Source organism: Telmatherina bonti, assembly GCF_933228915.1.
Source record: "Telmatherina bonti genome assembly, chromosome: 19".
Classification (NCBI taxonomy): domain Eukaryota; kingdom Metazoa; phylum Chordata; class Actinopteri; order Atheriniformes; family Telmatherinidae; genus Telmatherina; species Telmatherina bonti.
In genome coordinates this window covers 21,580,507-21,597,850 of record NC_136617.1, presented here as the reverse complement: position 1 = coordinate 21,597,850, position 17,344 = coordinate 21,580,507, and the positions used below count along the sequence as shown (strand labels likewise).

General features: G+C 42.0%; 1 protein-coding gene across 2 annotated transcripts in view; it reads right to left on the bottom strand.

Annotated features, from left to right (window-relative positions):
• sdc3 (syndecan 3) overlaps window positions 1-15,724 on the bottom strand; it is a 42,141-nt gene extending 26,417 nt beyond the window's left edge. For both annotated transcript variants that reach the window (XM_079258611.1, XM_079258612.1), the window contains exon 1: window positions 15,300-15,724. In XM_079258611.1, coding sequence (XP_079114737.1) covers window positions 15,300-15,353 — 54 coding nt within the window. In that variant the 5' untranslated portion in view covers window positions 15,354-15,724. The remainder of the gene's footprint in view (window positions 1-15,299) is intronic.
• Between the last annotated feature and the right edge of the window lie 1,620 nt (window positions 15,725-17,344).

The following is a 17,344-nucleotide window of genomic DNA, read 5'->3' as shown; positions in this document are numbered from 1 at the left end:
TTTCCAGTGGTGTGTAGCATTTCATAAACATTTGTTGTTTCATACCAAGTCAATAATCATAAAAATAAAGAAGAAATAAAACTAATGGAACCTGATTTTTTTTTTTTTAATCCTATCTCATAGCTTTACTTCTTTTCCCCTGTAATTATATTTCTATTGTTAATGGTTGGCTGTTATTACTAAAGAGGATTCAGATTTTCTGTCAGAGCAAGGGGGGGATTCGCATGAAACGAAGCATGAATACAATCCATCATTGCGTAACTTTATCTCTCTGATTTAAGCTTCATGATTTGCTGCTGACTCTGGGTTACTCAGTGGAAACCAATCATGAACAGCTTTCAGCTTACAAAGCTCAGGGTGAATTTTATTTAGGGGGAAAATGTTATTCACAAATATTTATCAGTCTGTCAGCTGGATTACAGATATAAGGAGCTGAATTTAACTTTATGGATTAATAGAGCAGTAATTTCTCATTCTAATGCAAATCTGGATCATTTTCTAGAAAACAGCAAAGGATGATGCTCATATAAAATGTAGAGGTAAGAGTTAACATGACTGTCAATACAATGACAGTCCACAAAAGTAAACAGTGATTTTAAGCATTTTTTCATGCAAACAAATGTATGCATGAAAGATGGACGCAGCTACTGTGTCTGCAACTTGTTTGCCTTGAGGTCTAGAGCAGTGGTGAGGAACCTTGGCTCTCTTCCTCTAAGTATTAAATGTTTCCCCGCTCAAACACACCAGACTCAAGTTAATGAGTCACTGAGCAGAACTTGATAAGCTGTTGTATCCATTCGATTTTAATCAGCTGTGTTAAAGCAGGGAAACAAAGCTTGCAGGACTGCAGCGCTTCAGGACCAGCATTCCCCTCCACTAGTTCACACTGTCGTGTTACCTTTAAAAGGAACCAGACATTACAATAACTTGGACAAGTTTGGGCTGGAAACCAATGTGAAAAAATCCAATGTTTGTTTTTGTCTTCTAAAATCTTTGAAATCATGGGCTACGACTACAAGTGACCTTGAGTGATGCTGCACATTGCCTCTGACTTGGTGACTGTCTTCATTTGTAGACTAAAGGTAGGAAAAGGAGCAAGTTGTTGAAAGCAGAGCTGAAGGATGATCAAACTGCTTCACTATGGGCTGCTGCTGTGTGAAAAACTATTAATTCAATTCTTTATTCTCACAGATTGTGTTAGCTTGGCTGCACTACAAACAGGAAGACCAGTTGCTTCTCTGTTGTAGGTTTTTAAAAAGCAACTCTTGGATATGTATAATATTAAAACAACCATGTCAACCAAGCAGGAATGACATCTCAAGGGGAAAGCAAACGCTTTCATTTTGTTTGTGTCATCTTTGAACACAATCAGCCGACTGGGACTGAAAGAGCAGCGACTGTCCTCTGAGACAGAGTGTGTTTGACCTGTAACGTCTGAGACAAAACGAGCAGCTGACACTGAAGCTCGCCACACGCTCAGTAGGGGTCACATGACTGGATAGTGACACATCGGCCGATCTGAAGCTGTGTAATAGAGTGGAGCTGTGAGTCCGTCACACACACTAATGCACAGAGCCGCTCAGGGAGCGGTGTGACAGGAGGAGGGGTGTTACACTCTAAGACACAGAGCAGCAAGATGTATATCCGAGTGTAGGACCCAGCTGTTACACTAATCTGACAATCCAGGGGGATTAAAGACCACATCTCGAGGCCGACACACACACACACAAAATGAGCACACACAAAACCTCTTTACGTAGAATCCTTCTCCATTATATATGACCTTATGAAACATACATCTCTGTGTTAGAGTGTGTGTGTGTGTGTGTGTGTGTGTGTGTGTGTGTGTGTGTGTGTGTGTGTGTGTGTGTCACTGTCCTGCTGACAAAAATGCCTTGAGATCCTGATGCAGCTCCCACACATCACAATACACTGCAGCTTATTTTCTATGTTTATGATGGTGTGTCTCGAGGTTCTGTCGTTCGAGGAGTGCTGGTGTGTGTTGCGAGTGTATTGACGTTTGACTGGAGAAGCAGCACAGTGAATGTGGCTGGTTAACTGGTGGGTCAATTGCTGTGTTTTTGTGGCTGCTTCTATGAAGTGCTGGAGAGGGAGAGGAGAAGGAGCGAGGATGAATGCGGATTTATGTGTGTGTCTGTGTGTGTGTGTGTGTGTGTGTGTGTGTGTGTGTGTGTGTATGTCTGTGTGTGTGTGAGAGAGTGTGATTATAACCCAACTCAATGGGCCCATTTCTGCTGGGCCAGTGGGAGGGCGTGGCGCCTGTGGCTGGAACTTTTCTCGTGTTTCTAAGGAACTTTTCAAAAGGCCTCAGAAATGTGGCTGTGAGCGAGTGAGAGAGCGCCTCACAGACCATGATGCCTTTGTGAAGCAGTGTGTGTGTGATGGGGCACTTAAAGTACACAGAGAAATGGTAATCAATGGTCTCCTCTTAGTCCAAATCGAAAAGACACGCGCGCACATGGACGATGATGAGAATCACATTTCTTCTGATAAACATTGATGCGAATCACAAGGTAACATCTGTGTGTGCGTTCATGTAATTATAGTTTGTGTAATTAGGCTAATGACTGTCATGCAACTGCACAAACACCAGGAAGGGAATGAGATGGAGAAAAATCGATGCATGAGGGGCAAAGTTTTAGAGAGGTGAGGTAGAACTGGAGAATAGGTTACAGAAAAAAACCAGCAGTGGGGACTGATGGGATAGATGGGCCAAAGGTGCAAAGCTGGATGTGTGTGTTTTGTTTTGTTTTGTTTTGTTTGCTTTGTTTATGCATGTAATGCAGGGGAGAAAAATCCAATCAGCCTGGAAAAATTCAATCTGAAATGGATAGACGCACCTTTACAAAACTGTGTAGAAGACCATACCTATTGTTTTCCTTCAAACACACACACACACACACACACACACACACACACACACACACACACACACACACACACACACACAAACACACACTCACACTCACACTCACACTCAGAGAAGGTAAACAAATCACTGTTGCTCTGAAGGCATCCCAAGCAGCTGACCTTGCTACACTCTTTTGGCCCTTTCTCATTGGTTGACTGATTTTGGCGAGCTGAAAGCCAATCCCCAACCTTGGAGTGATGTCCAGCCTGCGGGCCAAGTGTCTGCCATGAGCCAAGTGATTCGACATGTATCATAAACATCCCTCGATACTGAATACTAATCACGCAGTTTGTAATATCTGGTGACAGAACGAGCTCCAGATAAAGGCGACAGTGGCGTATGCTCTGTGTTTTAATGGGTTGCACAGTCTGAATGCTGTATGCTTGTGATCTAATAAGGCATTTATCGTGAGATGCTGATTTAACTCTGATGAACTAATGTCAGAAGACTTGAGGAACTAGCAAAGGAAATAAGACATTTACTTTTTCCTGAATTTTTTTCCCCCCAATGAATGGTTCTTGTGTTGTCTTACATGTCATTCTATATTTGCATCATGTGTCGTGATTGAATTAAACTCTTCACTGCTTCTCACATGATTATCAACCAGTTGGGCTGAAGAAATGTTAAAAACTTTCAGCAAAAACAGGGATAATTTTCACAGTTATTACTAAAGCAGAGATTTCATAGACAACCATGAGCAACACAGCAAAAGGTTTTCTTCACTTGTCTGTAAATTGAGTAATAAACCCATAATTCAATGTATGACTCACATTTCACAGGTAATGAGTCACCACAGTGTTAATCGTGTCAGTAAATCACAGTGAATTACACTGTTTGGTGCTCATTGTTTCCATAAAATAAAATGAACAGTTGCATCCTGGTTTTTGTTGTCATGAAGTCCCCTTTGAAAATGCCGGAGGTGTCCTTGACTGAACCAACGGAAAACCTACCTCTCACTCAGCGGAGACATTTGTTATAAGTTCAGACGTATTCCTTTAAAAGACTAATGTCGCACAGTTAAATAAACAAACAGATAATGGGGTTTATTGGGTAAAATGTGCATTTTGTTGAATCCAGTGTAAAATGGCAGGCTCTAGGTGAGAGCACTCATTTCTAAAAGGTATTTTAAACCTAAAGATAGCTTCATCCCTCAGTAGGCAACATTACTCACCGACTAATTAATTAAGAAGTATATTGAAGCAACTAATGGTTTGTTGAACACATAGATTAGCTCTACAGTGTTATGTATAACCGCTCTGTAAAGCAAGCTCACTCTTCATTAAAATGTGCTTGTGGTAAAGTGGTCGGGATTTGTACACACCAGCGGTGACTTGGGGACAGTGAAATATGTGGGTTATGATACAATCTTGCTCTTCCAGCCGCCCTCTCTCTTCTGCCTTGGTGTAATCCTGTCCAGGTTGTTCCCTCAATTCAATCCGCCTCAGCTGCTTTAAGCTCTTTACAGGCCCGCGTTGACCACCAGTCTTTCTCTCTCCACTGCTACCAGGACACCAATCCACCCCATTCAGACTGCCTTCAATACCTCGTTTTTCTCACTCATCAGCTTCTCTGCTGATTCACCATTGCACCCCATCTCAAGCTCGTCCCTCACCATTCTCCCTCCATTTCATGATGAGCTCCCTCTGCCTTCTTTCTTTTTTTTTTTTTTTAATCCACCATTTTTACCAATCTGCTTCTCTTTTGCTCCAGCTGCACTTCAGCCAGCACCTCATCCTTTGATATCACTGTTGCCTGTGATTGCCTCCGCCCTCGTTCTTCTTTCATTTTCCTCACATCTCTTGTCCTCCGCCTCCACACAATATCTCATTTCTGTCACTGCACCTTGCTGCTTTGTTCAGGTTTATTTGTTGGGGAATTGTCTAGCTGGAAACAGTTTTTGTGTGTTAGTAGATGTAAAGATACAATTTCTGTTTGGCTGTGACTGGGCCACATGTTTTACAGTATGTCACATTGTGTGTTGGGCATAACGGTACAGCCCATATATAAAAAGCAGACTCCGGTGGTCCTGGGATGCATAACACAATATTTTCTGAAGGAAAATCTAAAAGAAACTTTATATTAAAACAATATATCATGTGTCATTATTTATTTAGGAGAATAAGTGACAAGTTTCTTGAGAGATTAGGCACCGGCGCAATGCACATCAACTTTATAGTGTTGTGAGAATGAGTGCATGATAAAAAGGTGATGCTTTCCTCTGAGAGTCCCTCCTCCTCATCATCCTCCTGCTGTGTATTATGTTTCATTGTCGTGTGACCTGCCAGTCTTTGTGGTGTATCTGTCTCACTCATATCATGTCCTGTCATACCAGACATCGCACTCAGTCCAACAAGGGAAACAATTATCACATCCCACACAGCTAAAAAAATAAATAAATAAATAAAAAAAATACAATACACACGCACATTCTCAGTGTCAGTCAGCCTTTCAGGCCTCAGTCTCTGTGGGTAAGATTAGGGCTAATCCACAACTGTTGGAATGAAAGATTAAGAATGAATCACCTGCTGCTGCAAAAGTGTGTATGTGTGTGTCGGCGTGAAGTGTTTTGAGAAAGGCCCTATGGGAAAGAATCCTGCAGCCGCTCAGCACTATCTCGCGCACACAGCTCATTAGCTTCTTCAAACTGCAAACATGTTTGAAAAAGCACTTAAAAAAAACAGGTTCAAAGGTTTACTTCAGAGGGTCCATACACACTAAAACACACACAGCAGGTTTCTGTGTTTGCATTTAATTGGACTGATACTCTTCCCTCATGGCTTACTGATAACTGAAGGGACATGAGCAACATGAGGGAAGTCTTTTGTTACTAACTTCCTGTTTATTGAGACGGGAAGAGTAAATGCCGAGCTCTGCAGCGATGGAGGATGAGGACTGCTGGTGGGCGGAGGGTGTAAAGATGAATGGTTGAAGAGAGCGAAAACGCTGCAGCAATGAGCTCCTGACCTCATTCACTCCTCTGTCGGGACGCGGGGCTAAATTATTTAAACGCACACACACAGTCACGTGCCTTTCGCACTCAGTATTTCTTGCACAGGCGGCCTTCGTGTGCTCCTTTATCGCCCTCTCTGCCTCCGTTTCACATGTAAGCACACACCTGTATGAAGTACCCCTTTGTGCAGCACTCAGGTAGCTTGAAGTGAAGGCTGGATCCATAAATACTTTTCTGCAAGCAAAGTTAAACGCTCGCTTACAGGTTACACACATCCCACAAGTGGATCCTGTTACAATGAATTTGAATTCAGTCAAGGTTATGTTACTGTAAGAAACTGTGCTCCAACTGGCTGACAGACAACGAAAAAACTCACTGTAATCTAATGTTTGGTTTTATTTGAGGGGTGGAGGGGCATTAAAAATGAATCTTTGAAATATTTCTGTTCATAAAATAACTACATGACAAATTAAGTGATGACAAACTGTATGAATCACAGGAATTTAGGAACAATCTTGGCTGTAATTTTATTTTTCTGATCTGATGACTTGCAATCAAAACAACACCAAGGAGCCAGCTGTGCCAACCAGGTAATGTAATGTGCATTTTGCCAAGCATCACCATTCAATAGACAGAACAGCAAGAATAACCTTCACACAACAGTCCTGATATCCAAGATGAATCATTTCCATACATCGCACATAAAATCAATTAGATTATACTGGAGGCCTTTTCCTTTTGACTTAATCTTTCTCGCTTTCTTTAAAGCTTTAAAAGGCATTCTCCTGGGAGGACCCTGCTCTCCATTTCCAGTGCATCATTGTTTCGTGCACTCTTTACCATCATACAATCAAATGTCCTCATTGTGCTTTGAGTGGCTATTTTCAGAGATGGGCTCCCAAAGGAACAGCTGTGGCATTCCCAGGAAGTGCAAGTCAGAAGACTTGCACTGTGCTTGTCACTACACAGTCTCATGGCAATTTATCAAGAATCCTATTGACTAATCTTTAATTTTCTTTCCATCTAGGGCAAAACTCTCATTTTTCAACCATATGGGTGTGCATTTAGAAAACCTTCAAGGATTAACCAGGTTTTTTTTGTTTTTCCTAAATAATAAAAACACATTTGGAGGCTGGTGTCCAGCTTAATACCTTTTATACAATTAAAAATTGGGTTTTCTTTCGGTTACTGTGAGAATTAAACACCTAAACTTCATAATTTTAGCTAAACTTGGTTGAGTTAAGGTACTAAAAACTAATTGGATTAGGATACCATTACAGCCTGCTTTATTAAAACAGACTGCTTCAAAACATCTGCTGCATGTTTGAAATCTTCCTTTTTTTGAGCTGGTAATTCTGTCCCATCTGCACAAGGCAAAAAATGAGGTTACGCATAATTTTCTTCTGGATTTATTTCACAATTCAGCATGAGACTGGTCTGGTGCTAAACATGCAAAGAAAAAGAAAGCAAATCTTATTTCTTTTGCTTTCTTTCTAACAGGCCTTGCAGTGCAGCTGGATTTTAACAAGATACCAATTACCAGAGATCACATCTGGTCAGACTCCGAGCTATGTGCTGGGGCCAACGCACAGTTGTTTCAAGCAATCCGCGTCCTTTACTGGCAGGTTTTACTTGCCATGATGGTCAACAGTAGCAGCTCCCAAAGTGTTTCATGCCAGTGCTAACAGATGCAGTTACCTTCGAGCTGGATGGTATAGTTTTACTGAACGAAAACCGAAGTATCACACAGAGCGCTGCTTCATGATTTAATGATATTCATAGACGTTTGTGAGCCCATGTAAAGAGAACATCTTCACAACAAGCAATCAATAAGCTGAGGAAATATTGCCCTTATTACACTGCTAAAAGGAAAAGGAAAATAAATAACCACTGACATCTGGTTTTGCAGGGAGACTGTCTTTAACTGGAATTCAGTCTGGTCCCAAATGACTCTGCAGTAGTCTCTGGTATTACCGACTAATAGGGCTGTGACGATACACTTTTGTCCCGATTCGATTCAGATTTTTTGGGTCCTGATTAGATTTAAATTGCGATTCTCACAATTCTTCGATATTGCCGATTTTTGTAGATTAAAAACAAAATAAATGTATAAAACTTATTTTTTTGCTCGTGATATCTCTTGATTTCAATTAGAAAAAAATAACAGTAGCCAGATCATCATTCTGCTGCTTTAACGCCCCAGAAGACAAGTAAAAAGACCAATAAAAACAATAAAAAATTATAACATTTTTGTACTGGATTATTTTTATTTGTTTGGAAAAAAAATAGATTTTTTTGTTTAAAAAAATCTATTTAAAATTGTGAAGCAAAAAAATCCTGATTTTCGATTTTTCAATTCGGTTTTCCCACCTCTACCGACTAAAATCGGAATTGATGGTAAAACAGCCCCTTGATGTTCACACAAATTTTCAATGAAGATGCTGCGCTCAGGACTGTAAGGAATGGGCACAGTCTACTTCTTTTTTCTTTTTCTTTTTTTTTTTTTTTTACAACAACCAGTTATCCACTTTTGCTAAGTGTTAAAAGGTCTTTTTGACATTAAATGTAAAATTTAAAACAAAAAGTGACTATTACTCGAACAGACTGACCGACAGAAGGATGGGTGAAGGGAGTTGTGTTTTTCATGAGAGGTCAGACTAAGGTCAACCTCAAAGGGACCTTACTGAGTCTAGTTGAGAGTGTGAAGGCCGACCTTATCCCAGACTCAGACTGCTCTTATCAGCTGCCTGCCAGGAAATGCACATTCCAGCAGCTCCTATGGGCAGCCCTGCATAACCCTACCCATCTGCCCTTCTGTTAATATAATTACTTTGCAGTTATGGAAACATAAGAGGAAGCAGAGTGATCCTAAACAGATGCAAATTCTTCCACGTATGAGTGGAAAATGAATATCGTGGCATATAGTTACAATTACGCTGGAAGACATTTATGATTCTCACTCAGAGACTTACAAAGGTCTGTTAGTGGGAAGGAGGCGCCCTGTTTCTAGGGGTTTTATTTATAGCGAAGGCTGTAACAGAGATCCCAGAATGCTTTGTGGTTTGGGGAGATGGCCTTGTGTTTATGCTCTCTAATTTAGAGTCCTGCAATCGCACAAACACACACACACAAGCATGTGCACGTTCCAATACACCCGTCCCTGTTAAAGGTGACTGCCATTTCTGCATTTCGATTTTCTCATTCATGGTGGAGGGATAGATGGTAAAAGTAAAAGGCGGGAAGAAGAAGAGGAAAAGCAGTCACATGAAGGAAGGCCAAGAAAAAAAGTAAAAGAAAGGATGGACAGAAGATAGGAGTGAGACAGAAAAAGCTGTGAAGGAAAAGGACAAAGAAAAAACAAGAGAATGAAAGAATAAAAAAAAAAAAAAAGGGAGGGGATGGAGAGAAGGGCAATAAAGCTGTGACAGCGGCAGCCATGGTGGTTGTCATGGCGACGGCCATGGAGAGCAGGTAGAGCATGGTCCCCTGGGAATGAGCAGTGCACGCCTCCCTCCCCCACCCTCTCCACATCCTTCCATCCTGGCTCCATCTCCATCTCTCCATCTCCATCCCCTCGCTGTCATCCCCATCATTCAGGCCTCATTTTCTTTCTCTGACTCTCTGCATGTTCCAGTATCGCCCATCTTCTCTCTTTCTCCCCCATTCACTCGCTCGCCCGCTTCCCTTCCACGCTCTCTTCCCACTCCTGGTCTCTTTACTCCAATCATTTTCTCAGTTTCTTTTTTTTTTTTTCTACATTTCACATCACTCCAGTCTTGATTTGTTTCTCTTTTTCTCTAGGAGACTTGCAAACCCATATTACCATCACCTTAACTCTTTCTTCCTCCTCACACCCATCCATCTTAAACCATCCGCTCCTTCACTATTCCTCATTACCCTATGGTCTGTGCACCTCCCATTTTTCCGTGCCTCCCCCCCTTGTCTCACTTCTTGTCTCTATATTCATCTAACCCCCCACTCCAGAGAATATGTGTGAGCATGTCTGTGCAGTGCTGCCCAATTACTGCAAGGGAGACTCTGTGTGTGCGCGTGTGTGTAAGGGTGCGTGTGCGGTTTTTAGTATCTCCACCAACTGTGTTTCTAGCCTGTTTTGACCTACCTAAAACACCTCCAAGCGTTCTCCGTCTCCCTCTGACTCACTGAATCAACAAAAACTACTGCACACCATCACAGCTCTTCACAGACGCTGCACGTGTGTGTGCACAAGACAATCGGGACTTCAGTGTTAATGTGCATTAGTGCACGTATGTAAGCAAGCATGTTTGTACATGTGTATTAGCCGTCGTAAAAAAGATAGCTTGGATCAGTTTAGGCTGTTTTTTTTTTTTTTAATGACCTGAACATGTTCGACTAGGATTCGTCTTGCAAAATGTGGGACTAAAAGTGGGCTGAGGAGCGAAAACAGAACCTTGTTTAAAATAACACATACCCTTTTTTGGAGTGAACATGCAACACTCAACATAGAGATCAAAATAGAAACAACCAACCAAACAGCATTAGAAACCAGTAAACCAGTATGTGACTTACACACTTTTGCTACATTACTCCACATGTGCAGGTTAACCATCTAGTTACTCCTCCAGGAATCTCATGTACTTTGGGCGAAACTCCTGTTTTCTTTTACTTTATAATACTTAACTCACTTGGTGGAATATCAGGGACCAGATTATTAGATCAGAGTTTTTGTTTGTTTATGTTTCAAACTGACAGCCTAGTGGATACATTTTTCCCAAGTAGGAAGTATGTATGTTAGGCTAAAACTGGTAGGATGCTAGCTGTGTAACAAAACTGCAAAACAAAGGTTTTTACAACCCTTTAATTTTTTTTTTTTAACCTTTAACACATGGCAGGACAGTCTGACTCATTACATGCAGACTGATTAAATAAGCCTACCAATTTGTCATTTATTTTGAGACATTTCTGTTTGTTCCTCGTCTGCCCTCAACATGTTCTACTTCACAGCGGAAGCAACCTCATACTTTGCGCATCCTACAAAATGAAGAAAGGCTACTTTAATTGAAGACTTAAAAACATGTAAAAAGGGAAGGTCTACTAGATTCCTTACAATGACTGGTTTTAAAGAGCCACAAATTACATGTTTACTTCATCTACAAGGAACAATAACACATGCTTGCCTGGAAGTTCAATCAAAAACATGTTCCCCCACAACATATGTTAAATTGTAGCTGCATCATAGGAGATGACTATTTCCTAAACAAAATTACAAAGATTTTTTTTTGCCTAAGAATTGATGAGGGGTGAAGTCAACGCTTTCCCCAGCTCTGAAATTAATCCATCTATTAAGCAGTACTCGAAGGTCCTTTCTGATTTCCTATTCTGATACTCTATATTTTATGAGGTTGAATAACAAAACCTGATGAAATTAGTGTGTAATCTTTTCCTTCAGACAAAATGCTTTTTAATCTTTTCAAATATGCTTATGTGTGAACCGGATGACGTTCCCACAAAAACCAGGATGCTGAGGAGGTGAGTGCAGTTTGACGTTTTTAATAGTAACACGTCCTAAGTTTCATGTCAAGACAGCAAACGCTCAGTCCCTCCTTGTGTTAAATGGAGCTCTGAGAGCAACGCCTGTCAGGTCTTAGAGACATGGTGATTCAGAAAGATGCTGCAGGGTTTCGTTTTGTCTTTGTTAGAAGATGATCAGCAATATTTTGAACCTTCTGCAAAACCAGCCATAATATAGCTGATATACAATTCAATGAGAATTACAATGAATTACAATAATCCTGTTGTGAAGCCTGGATTTATTTCTCAGCACTTTTATCTCAAACAGTCATGATGCAAGCATTTTAGCCCGTTGAGACGGAGATAGAGACTTGTCATCTCTGGATAATCAGCACTGACCGCTTATTACAGATGGCTGATGAACAGAAGAATGAATTCAGATCTGTCAGTACAGCATGACACTTTGGAATACTTTGAAATTTATTTAATTAATGCAGAATCCAAAATACATCTATTTAGTTAAATATGCAATGCAGACATACCATAAGTGTCTTAAATGTTCAAATAACTTCTTTTGAAAATGTTTTGCTTTTTTAGCTGAACACACATAAAAGACATGTGCTCTTCACTGGGGTGGGGGGGCACAAGTGCACAAATTTCTCCAAACGAAGCCAGACAGAACTCAGATGTGACATCTAAATTATTAGTATGCAATTTTGACATCGGAGGTTAAAAAAGGTCTGCTGCGAGGTCTTTTGAGCCCTCTCGGGGCCAATTATGACAACCCCATTTAAACAGAGTTTTGTACACAGAACTTTTAATTAACAATTTAAACTGCAGGCTTGGCTGCAGATTTGCAGCCCCAATTTTTTTCACAGCAGCAGACATTTTGACTTGCCACAGCAGCAGAAGCACAGCTGAACTTAACATTAATGATGACTCAGTTCCCTTTAGCTGCCCTGTAAAACGTCAGGTACAACAGCGGGACCTCTTCCATGTGGCGGGATGCAGCCATCATTACTAGACCTGTGCATTTCTTGCTGTGACTTGTAAAACCAGCTGCTGTGTTGTTCTCTGAACTCGCAGGGGAATACATCAAACTAACAGGTTCTAGGAAGCGGCGTTCTCTACCTACACATCTATTTAATGGTAAATGTGAAATTCCTTTCCCTGCCAGAGTTGAATCCAACATGAAAACTCATCGGCTAGAAAGAAAAATAAATTCCAGCTGAACCTCTGTCCAACCCACATGATAAGAAACTGCTCTCTGGTACGGCTGCACAGTCTGGGTACACATCAAAGACCAGACACAAACAGCCAAAGGGCGGAGACTGGGCGGAGGGAAGGTAGATATGTTTTTCCCACTGCGGCTCACCTCCAGACGTCGCCACTGAATTGAGCTCCGGATATGAACCGTGATCCTTTTCATTTCCTCAACCCGCTGGAAAGTGACCCCCATACCATCGTCTGCGTACACCTGAAATACCTCCTCTACCCAAGGAGCATTTCTACCTGCCAGCATGTGTGTGTGTGTGTGTGTGTGTGTGTGTGTGAGGGGACTTTGTCCTCCAGCAGAGTGAGGAGAACCTACTTCCTGTGTCAAATTGCCGCTCACATTCCACACTCTCCTTCAATCCGCCTCTCTCTGGCTATTTTTTTCCTCCTTCTTGATCCTTCCCTCTTTCTTCATCTCTCTATGGGGGGCTTTGTCTGCTATCAGAGGCACAAAACACTGATTCATTCCACGAGTTAAACATGATCCTCAAGAACAACGCTTTTCCGCCCCGTACTTTTCAAGAAGGGAGAGGGCTGGTGAGAACAAGCGCTTGGCAGTGGATATTCACTAGATTTGAGCCCACACACTCAGACAGATGGACAGTCACGGCTCTCATGAAGGCAAATGGATGCACGCACACTCACACACAATTATACTGGCTATCCACAGGACACAGATGTCTGTGGGAAAATCAGTCTCCCATGTAAAATATAGTCTCCCGGATATGATGTCAGTACTTGGATGACAGGAAATGCCCACAGAGACGTGACACTGGAGATCACTCTGAAGATACAAACATGCACACACACACACACCATGTCAGCTGGTTTACAGTCAAGAGGCATTTGAAGAAAAATCTTGTCAGCAAATGCACATGACAATGGGTTGCGTGTGTGAGGTGTGTGTGTGTGTGTATCACTGTTAAGGGGCCTGTGTTGCTTGTGATGAGTCTTGTAATTATTAGCTTGTTGACATGATGTATATGCGTCACCTATAAGAGCAACACCTGCATCTATCTGTGCACTCCTGACAAAGTTAATATTTCAGTGTGCGCGTATGTGTGTCACACCTGTCTCCATCTGTACACTTAAAGACAGATTAGGTCAGCTGGGGGCCAAGGATCTTTGGCAAAGATTACAGCCAGCTGACCTAGAAGTAATGCGAGTGTTGAAAGTCTCTGCCAGAACTGCCACAGCTTCACAGCAGAAACAGCTAAATGGATCTTCAACACATTTCTGTAACTAATATTTTGTTTAAGTAGAGAAATTAAAGTGTGACTGAAGAGAAGAAAGCACCACATTCAACTACCTAGGGACTCCTAAGCCTTAAAAGGCCCAAAAATACCTTCACGTGCTTGCCAGATGATGTTGGCAGTCTCTGCATTTAAAACTGTTTTCAGAGTTTTCACCACTGATATCCACATAAATTTAATCAGCTCTGAGTACAATTAAATTACTTTAAGTTAAAGAGCTTTGCTGCTTGAAATACAGCATATTTTAGACCTGAGAGTGGATTGACGTTGAGTTGTGTCATAAAAATATCTTTATAGTAAGCCATGAAATCACATAATTACAAAGAAGAGATCAATTCATAGACTTCCAAAGCCGATCTGCATCTTGAATATTTTTAGTTGTCGTTTGCTTTTCTCTCAATGATTCAGCGCGCCAGCAAGTCCCACGTCTTCCTCCTGTTTATAGGATAAATCTGGATTCATCGGTGACGGAAGGAGTGGGAATGCTGGGGAGGGGGGTGAAACTCAGCGTGGATGGCTATGGACAGGAGGTGTATGCAGAGAGGTGGTGGATGGGCTCGCGCAATCCCAATCAGTTCCCTTTCTCACAGTTCCCGATGACATCATTCCATCCCAGCTTGCGTTCGCGCACCGCATCGCAGTTAACTTCCCCCGTTACCCCACCCACTTTTTGCCACAAGTACACGCTAATGCGCGCGCGCGCGCACACCCCCACACACACCCCCACACACACGTATATACCTCCTGATACAAGCGGATGGCCCCGGTTGAGCGCTGGCATTCCGACAATGAGGTTATTTGCGTGCATCTCCCAGGCTGAAGATCGGACATCCAATCTCTATCTCACACGCACGCGCGCGCCCAATCCCACACTCTCCATCCGCGCGGCAATCCGGTGATAAAAGTCGTTAGAGCCGCAGTATGACTGGAGCCCCCCCAAAATTAACGACAGGATGTGAGCTGGTAACACAGACACTCCACAACGAGGCACCGCACCAACACCAGTAATCAGACCCAATTAGAGACAGCCCGCTAATTACTGATACATACACACACACACACACACACACACACACACACATCTCCTAAGTCGAGGGAGCACAGGCCACAATAAACCCCGACACTGAGACACAAAGGCTGGAGGATGTGGGAGAGAGAGTGCGTAAAAGAGGGGGGTGGGGTGCCGTGGAGCTGCTGGCCCCCCCTGACGGGAGTCGCGGACTGCCAATAAGCGCTGATATGTAGGTCGAGTGCAGGATTTCCTACCGATCACCGCTGTCTCATTAATTGTAGCCCAACCACACACACACACACACACATCCACACACTCTCAGACAAAATGCACTTCTGAGAGGACGAGAGCTCTCCTGTTAACAAAGGATCTGATGCTCAGGCTTACCGTGGTGGCGTGCGCAAGCAGCGCCGATAGCGCGAACAGCCAGGGCAGCTTCATGGTAAGGGTGTGCGGACACAGCCTCCCGGTGCCGCCACTGCCTTCGAGGGGTTCGGGGAGGTGGAGGGGGAGGGAGCAAAGACTGCTCCTGCTGCTGCCGCTAGTTCTCGGTGTCTCGGTAGTCTGTCCAACTTCACAGCGTGCCGCCTGTCTGCGCGACCATTTATCTGGGCTCTTTAATCCAGGTCTTCACGCGCTGCTGCTCCCAGTCACTAGCAAAGCAAAGCGGTTTCCACGAGGCCTCCTTTCCTTCTTCTTCTCTGTCTGTTTCTCTGAGTTTTTGTGCACTAAACCTTATAATTTGTAACCGGGAACGTCAGACTCCGTCTCGCTCTTCCTCTCTCAGTACACACTTGTGTACCCTCTCTCCTCCCCCTCTCCGTTGAGGGCAGGATGTTCCGTATGGCGACGCTGCCTGGCCTGGGAGTTTGGCAGGAGGAGGGGGTGAGCCCGTGCTTGTGTGTGTGAGAGAGCATGTGTGTGTTCAAGACTGGGGAAGATTAGGGAATCTCCGCGGGCAAGGACGACGATGCCCCCTGCAGCTGGTTTTGGCACTCGCAGCCTAGGTTTACGTAGAAGAGGCTCAACGCTCATGACGCTGCCAGGTTGTAACACACCTTTAACGATCAGCCGTGGCGATCGTCTTCTTTGATTGGCTGAGTCACAGTGATGTCACACCTATGTCAAATATGAGACAACCGCTCTGTAGCCTATTTGTGTCGCCTAGCAACCGTACTGTTTAGCTAACCGTTGCTGCTAATGTTCTGATAAATGGGTGGACAGTGAATAAGTAGCCTGTTTAAAAGTTTAAATTAAATACAAAAAAAAAAAAAAAAAAAAAAAAAAAAGATCTGAACATTTTATTTAATTAAATTTAACCGAAGTAAAATAAAAGAGACACTGTTCGCTTTAGTTGCTCACATGTTCAGGTTGGTTTACAAGTGATACGGGCCCATTTAAAATTGACATTAAACCTTAGCTTCACTTTAAGTAGACTTTAGATATTTTTTGTTTATCAAAGATAGAGACAAATTGCAAAAGAGATGCAGAACAACTTAAAAACGAAGAAAAAAACAGCAAACACTTAGTTATATAAATCCTACAGATAACTCCAAACAGGCAATTAGCTGCAAACCATAGACTGTATGCAAACTGAAAAAGTAATAACCGAAGCAAATGGGCTCAATATGGCTTAGCAGGACTCATAACTAGAAACAGAATAACAAGATAACGTTAATAGTCAGCTGCAGTCTCATAACAAGCTGGACGAACTAACTCGAGACCTGATATGGAGTGATAAGTAAATGGTCGGTAGCCTACAGACTTTAGAGAAGTCAACCATGGTACAGAATCAAAACAACAAAAAAGTTTAGAATAACACAAACGCGTGAAAAACCAACAAGAAAGGGAGATAGAAATAATAGTTAGACTCAAAATAATGAAAAGAGATGGAAAATATGAGTGAGATTTAGTCTTAAAATAAATACTAATAAAGGCACAATTCTAGTTACAAATTTGCGTTGAGGGACCCGTTAGCAGATAAATGTCACCCATAAACAGTCATCCACATAAGTCTACAGTGATTTTTTTCAATATTTGAATATTTTTTACAGAGCAAAACTAGGTGAACTGCTTTAACCGCAATTTTTTGGAATATTGTGTACAATTTTATTAAGTATGGTATATATGAACATATTTTACTGAGAAATTACAACAAAAAGAAGTTATGACTATTGCAGGTGGTTTGTTTATAACGGTGAAGATAATCCCAGCTTTTTCACTTTTTAAAAAAAATATTTTTAAAAAGCCTTTAAGGCCATTCATATTCTGTTTTAGATTTCTTAACTACGAAGTAACAAAATCTCTAAAGATAAAACGGTGAAGAAAAAGTATAACAATTTTTGTTATGGTGGAGGGGGAAGTATAAAATGCATTACATAAATCTAAAATAACTCAAATTCAATTCGGCTGTAAAATTATAAGAATAAAGC